This window comes from Manacus candei, unplaced genomic scaffold (assembly GCF_025592945.1).
Source record: "Manacus candei isolate 608988 ecotype Guabito, Panama unplaced genomic scaffold, ASM2559294v1 h1tg000017l, whole genome shotgun sequence".
Lineage (NCBI taxonomy): Eukaryota > Metazoa > Chordata > Aves > Passeriformes > Pipridae > Manacus > Manacus candei.
Genome location: NW_026138065.1, coordinates 20,556,451 through 20,563,486, shown reverse-complemented (window position 1 = coordinate 20,563,486; position 7,036 = coordinate 20,556,451). Strand labels below are relative to the sequence as shown.

At 41.7% G+C, this 7,036-nt stretch overlaps 1 protein-coding gene across 1 annotated transcript in view; it reads right to left on the bottom strand.

The window, feature by feature from the left end:
- Positions 1–1,875: 1,875 nt before the first annotated feature.
- TATDN3 (TatD DNase domain containing 3) overlaps positions 1,876–7,036 on the bottom strand; it is a 21,011-nt gene continuing 15,850 nt past the window's right edge. Inside the window, exon 10 of the mRNA XM_051782930.1 lies at positions 1,876–2,024. Within this exon, the coding sequence (XP_051638890.1) occupies positions 1,923–2,024 (102 nt within the window). The 3' untranslated portion in view covers positions 1,876–1,922. The remainder of the gene's footprint in view (positions 2,025–7,036) is intronic.

Below are 7,036 nucleotides of genomic sequence, written 5' to 3'. Positions count from 1 at the left end.
AGCAACGGTAGTGATGATTGCAGACACCATGGATTTTTAGAGACTACTGGAAGTATATCCCGAATTTGCAGATTAGAGGTATGTGCTAGAAATTGGCTCTTTAAAAATAAAGTTACCCATGACAGATTCAGGCTCTTCTTGCCTCTGTCATTCATTCCAAGAAAAAGCCTGATTTATTTCTACTTTTCCTGTGTAAGATCAGATGCTGGGTAAATTTCTCCCAAATCCTCTGCCTGACTTGACAGTTCAAGTTCTATATACTGTAGCAATGGAGCCTTTTTCAAACACAAGTTCAGGAGAAAGAAGTGTAGTGGGGTCTGAAACAAACAGTGTCAAAGCAACAGAATAGCTGGCTTTCACTTCAGGAACGTATGTCCATATTATACTTTATATGCTGAAAACGCACCTGTGACTATGTCTGTGCTAGTACTTCCAGCAGTGGCTGTTTATCCCTGGCACAGGCTGTAGCTTGGCTTTAGGGTCAGGAAAAGTACCATGACACTTTGGTTGGGTTGTATAAATGTAGCTTTAACATCCTAAATTACTCTTGTTCTTTTGGAAGAAGGTATAAACATTGATCTACATCCAATTTTATTTAACATTTTTTCCCACCGAATTTTGGATGACCTCGAAGTTCATCCAAAGATAACATTTACTCCTTAAAAGCAGAGGAAAGTAGGCTTTGTTCTCTCATTCTTTTAGTGTGGTTGCACAGGGCTCTATCTTAGGTCCTGTGCTTTTCAATATCTTCATAAATTACTTGGACCCAGGACTGGAAGGAAGATCCTGCAGAGAGATCTTAACAAATTAGAGGACTGGCAATCCTCAGTTGTATGAAGATCAACAAGGGAAAGTGCCAGATTCTGCATCTGGGATGGGGCAACTCCAGATGTACGTACAGACTGGGGAATGAGATGTTGGAAAGGAACCTGGGGAATATGAGTCAGCAGCGCCCTGGCAGCCAGGAGGGCCAACCGTGTCCTGGGGGGCATCAAGCAAAGCATCATCAGCCAGTTGAGGAAGGGGATTGTCCCTCTCTGCTCTGCACTAGTGCAGCCCCACATTGAATGTTGTATGCAATACTGGGCACCACAATATAAGAAAGATATTAAGCTATTAGAGTGTCCAAAGGAGGGCTTTGAAGATGGTGAAGGATCTTGAGGGGAAGCTGTGTGAGGAGTGGCTGAGGTCACTTGTTCTGTTCAGCCTGGAGAAGAGGGGTCTGAGGGGAGACCTCATTGCAGTTACAACTTCCTCATGAAGGGAAGTAGAAGGGCAGACACTGATCTCTTCTCTGTGGTGATCAGTGACAGGACCCAAGTTGCGTCAGGGGAGGTTTAGGTTAGATACTAGGTAGAAAAATTTTCTTCACCCATTGGGTGCTGGAACAGGCTCCCAGAAAAGGGGTCACAGCACGAAGCATTTGGATGATACTCGCCAGCACATAGTGTGACGCTTGGAAATGGCCCTGTGCAGGGCTAAGGGTTGGACTCTGTGATCCTTGTGGGTCCCTTGAAACTCAGCATACTCTGTGATTCTTTGATTCTGTTATTCTTTTCCTACTGTTACACCCTTGGCTGCATACAGCAGGCAGAGCTGCTGCCAGCTAATACGCTCAGTGAAAGGTTTGAATCCAGCCTGTGCTAGAATGGCCGGCACACCTTGGGTTTCACTGCTACAGTGCCCACAGAGTATCACCTGTCTTCTCTATCCACCCAGTGGTTCAGCACAAAACAACATCATCTGCTTCCCACATGGAAGAAATAACTAGACACCAGGGAACTGTAGATAAAAAGAGGTGAAGTCTGGTAGTGGAAAGAGCACCTCAATGACAGCTAACTCCCATAATGAGAAGAGGCATTTTTTCCAGAAAGAAACAAGTTTATTTACAGCAGATCAACGTGGAGGCAAATCCACCTTTGCTACAGCTGCACTGGTCTCAGTGAAATAAAACCAGGTTGACTTCGATGAGGTGCGGCCAATACATTTCCATCCTGGGAACATTTATCTCCAGAAGTATCTTCCTAGACAAAAAAAAAAGAAAAGGCAAACCAAACTGACAGCATCAAGGCAACACCTTGATACTTATCTTCTGTCTTTTGACACTGCTGTATTTCATCAGCTTCACAACCACTACTTCTGATTTATAGCCATTTGTATGAGAAGCAGGGCCAAGGACATAGTTGCCCAGCAAGAGAATGTTAGCCCATGAGAAATGTCTATGGCATTAAAATGTGAGTCCCTGGATTTCTGCATTTCATGGACAATTTATAAAGCTAAAAATGGAACACTGATGTCAAGGTTTACAGCATAAGTTTAGCTTAAAACTGCTGCTCTCCCTTCTAAATCTACCCTCTAACTGAAAATTTAGGCTCTCCTGAATATTCCTATTAGTGTTAGTGCCAGAAATTGCTCAGGATACCCAAATGTTAGTGAAGTTGTTTTCCTGAATGCTGTGAAAACGCTAAAATATGTTATGTATCATGCAGTCACTGGGAAGCAGGTGATACTAATTTACTCCATAGAAATTATTTTCTTCTACCCAAATTCCAGAAGTCAGGTAGGGGCCAAGCACTCAAATTTCCAAGTTGGAGAAAGTTAAAAGGCAGTTAGAGATGCAGTATCCTTACTTGTAGTGGTGTTATTGTTCCTCCTGTAGGATATGGTCCATCAAAAGAAAATATATTTTCATAATATTTCTAAACTTTAATTTTATCTTGCAGGAACTGAATCTTTGTACAAAAAAAAAAAAAAAAGGCTCAGAAACAGCCTTTTTGTTTCAGTCCAGGGAATTTCACAAAATAAAGGAAACTCAGCTACAGCGTTGCTTTCAGGGTGTAATTAACTTTCAGATATCCCTAGCTGGGTTATTTCAGTGGTATTAATTCCTAGTTAAATCCTTCTTACAAATCTCAAAATGTTATCTAAGCCCACCACCCAAAAAACACATGTCAATCCATCTTTGTAAAACTTGAGACCAAGGTTAGGAGTCTGAAACAAAGAGATAGGATGATAAGACTTCCAGAGTTTTCTAGTTTTAATGTTTCAAATCAAGTACATCAGTCTCTAAATGAAACAAATTAAACTTTATTTATTTAACTCTTGGTTATGATTTTCAATGCAAAAATTGACCTCTTCATGCAGAGAAAACCTACATGGCAGGAGTCCACCAGGTACTTGTCTTCCAGACGAGTTGTTTAAACAAGAAAACGACAGCAGTTTAAGAAAGGGATTTCAGAACAAAAGATCTGAAGCTCCAACTGGGCTAGAAATGAACTATTTTAGCAGGATATTAAACAAACTTCAATAAGCTGCACTTGAAAGAAATTAGTTGGAGAGTCATATGCCTTAAATATCTTAATTGAAAGCTCTGAGAGAATGCAGGGGAAAATGTAAACATCCTCTTCCTCCTATGCAGTCCTCATTCCAGCAATATTTGCCCAGTCTCCCCATAAGATAAAGTCATAACCCCACCTGAAGAAAAAGCACTTGCAACAGAAGGCACTTGTCTGAAATTTGTTTGTATCTATCTCCAAGGGTTTGCCTGGCCACTCCAATTTGGGAATATGACTGCCCACAGTAGGTATGTTTGCCAATGACCTGGATTCAATTTTTGATGAACTGACAGAAATACAGAAGCGTACTCTTAAGTATCAGAGAAAAGTTCTGAATTTAAAATACGTGTAGTGAACTCCTCTACTGTAAACAACAGACTTTTGTGTTTCTGAGTGTCTCAATCCACGCAAAAGTTGCAGAAATGTACATCTGGTACTTCTGTTGGGCTGCCATCTGGTTTTCTTTTTGTAGTCAGCTATCAATTTCATATATGTAATGGAATTTTACCCCTGAGTTTCCTACCAAAGCAAGCAGGAAAAACATACATATGTAAAATAAATTTTGTGTACAAAAAAATAATATGAACAAATACAGTAGGTAAATTTATTTGATTCTTATTCTCCAAGATTAACAGGCTCTTCATATATTACAACAAATGTAACTTCCATCTGAATCCTTTATAAGCAATGAGAAAATGTGTATACCCACAAAAAAAAATTAATAAAATGCATAATCTGCAGAAGAGTTATCTTGGGTGAACATTCTTATTTTTGGTCAGCACTCATTCCCTCAAAAGTTATTAAGTTTGGGGAAAGGCTTGGAGGCATTTTCATTGTTACATCACAAACTCCTTCAGCTGATATGCCTTTCACCACAGCAATCTGCTGGCAGGCAATCCTGATTTGTTGGGTTTGTTTCTTTCCTAAAAGATAATCAACAAAGCTATTTTGTGAGAAAGATTGAGTGACATCAACCTGACCCATCAAAGGGCTGTGGGACAGAAGTGATTCAAGAAGCCACACAGATGCTGCCAGCTGCATTTTGAGCAAGCTGGCTCTACACCTGGGAGATAATGCAGGTTTCCACTAACACAATGCAGTCAGCAACTCAGAGTATAAGAATTCAGTAATGTGAGAGGAATTACTCCATAAGAGTTTTCTCTGCTGGCTCTAGCAGGATCACAAGTGGTGTTCCATGGATGCAAAGTCCCCTGAGAGCTCCTGCTCCCTGCCCCATCCACATAGGAATATACAGCAATGTTGAAGAAATTAGCTGGAGAAACCACCCTTCAGAGCAACAGGGATAAAATGTTTTCTTCCCTTCTAGGAGATCTCAGATCAGAGTTACAACAAAAAGCACTATGCTCTTGAAAAAATACCACAATGTATATGTCTTAAATTACCCATTTCTCTTTTGCTACCTGATTCATTACAACTTACCTGCCTGGTCCATGCATGCAGATCCTTTGAAAATTAAATGGAAGGGACATTCCATACTAGGCCATTAAGGGCCTAGTACAGAAATGTGCTTCTATTTCAGAGACAGATTGCTCACCCAAGCTTGAGAAATGTTGCTGCTTTTACTATTGAGGAAAACCAAACATTTAGTAACAGCTTGAAGTTCCCAATTTCTCTCTGAAGGGGTTATCAGCAGGAAGGGAGCCACGTTCTTTAAACATCTACATCTATTCGATGGGGAATGTTAACTCAGCTTAAATAAAAATCAGCAGGAATTTTTTTGTTTAGACTGAATAACAATAAAAGATGCCTGCCCAAGACCCTGGCTGTGAGAGTAAATTATGGCAAATGCATTAACATTCTAACAGTTTTAATCATTTTAACAGGAAGTCAGACAGACAGACAGACAGACACTGGGGACTCTCCTTGTTGGAGCTCCTCTGTTGGGAAAGCACTCCAAGTGTTCTCTGAAGACCCTTTTGAACTGCTGTCTTTTGCAGCACAGCTACAAGATATAAACTGTTCCAGATCAGCTGTAAACCCAGAATTTCTCACAGAAAATTCCCCACCTTTTTATTATCAAGAGAGGCAAACTCAGTGCGCCTATCAACCACTGGCCAGTGGACAGCTCCTCTGCCAGGACAACCCCAGAGCATCTAGAGCTTTTTGCATGTGAGTGACATCATCTACTTCATCCACATGTTTAGAGAGTAGGGGAGAGCATGGCCTTCTGCTTCCACCTCCTGCCTGCACAGTGACCAACTCAACACTATGCCCAGCTCGTGATGGCACCACAGGGAATGGAGGGCACTCAGCACCTCCAGCACTCACCCAGCACCTGATATCCCTGAGACATCCACAAATACATTTGTCGGTGTGTTTTACTGGAGCAGCAGTCATATGATGTCAGCCCAACAGCTGAACTGTTGCCTTATAAATTGTTTCTCCGTCTTGTGAGAACCCTGTGGCTCTTATATATAGAATCACAGAATTTATTTTGGAAAAGACCTTTAAAATCATCGAGTCCAACTGTTAACCCACCACTGCCAGGTCTGCTACTAAACCGTGTCCTTAAGTGCCAAATCTACATGTCTTTTAAATACCTCCAGAGAGGGTGATTCAACAACTGCCCTGGGCTGCCTGTTCCAATACTCAGGAATCCTTTTAGTGAGGAGTTTTTTCCTAATATCCAACCTAATTCTCCCCTGGTGTAACTTGAGGCCATCTACTCTCGTCTGCATCGAAGCAACCAGGAAAATGAACATGACAGAATAGCCCATACATACCGGTTCTGCCAGAATGGCATTCAGACTGTTTAAGTCTTTGGAGATAATCCTGTATTTCCAATTAACTGCAAACACAGGGTGAACAGAGTATTTGTGTCCCTTAAGACTTCAGACAGTACCAAGTTGAGGCTTATAGCTTTTAGAAACCTTGGGAGGGGAATGAAGTGGAAATAACTTGGGTTCTGGGAATAACTCTGCTTTGAGTGCTTATTCCTCCCTGCTGGCTGTACAACAACCTTGGGAGCCACACACAGGACAAAGGTGATGCTAGATGCCAGAAAGCAGACTCACAAAGCTGCTAAAAGGACACAGGGCAGTTTAACACAGGTGAAAAACCAGCACAGCCATGACTCTGCTGGCAGCTTCAGAGTGCTGCGCTCAGAAACAGTCCTGCATCCCTCCTCTCAGCCTAAGGGAAAGGACAGAGAGAGCTCATTATTGCCTCATTTTACTCTGACAGATTTGGCACTCTTGATGACTCTCCTGTCAGCTCAGCTATTTCGAGGAAAAACGTCTGAGTGCTGGAATCAGAAGGCTTTGTTGCCCTTGTCCCCCATCAGGTCAGAGAGTAGTGATGGGGCAGCCAGAGCCTGGGGCAAAAACAGAGCTGGGTGATGTTGGGATGGCTGGTGGTGAAAGTGAAGCTCACACTGCTCCCTGACAAGGGGTTGGCTTGGGAGAAGCTGCATTTTTTGAGGGACCAAAGTTACTTACATGTTTGGGAAACTTTCTTTTACTTGTAAACATCAAACCACTTCACCAAGAAAGTCATACTGAGCTTTCTGTTGAGAAGTGTGAGACTGTTTGTTTTCAGCTGGGAAATACAGAAAAATAAATGGGCCTCTTGTTTCAAAATGAGCAGTTTTGTTTGAAAACCCCATAGCCTGTTAGGAGGCTTAGCTTCAAACTGCTATGTGACTTGTATTTCACGTGTTTTTTTCCAAAATCAAAAAAATC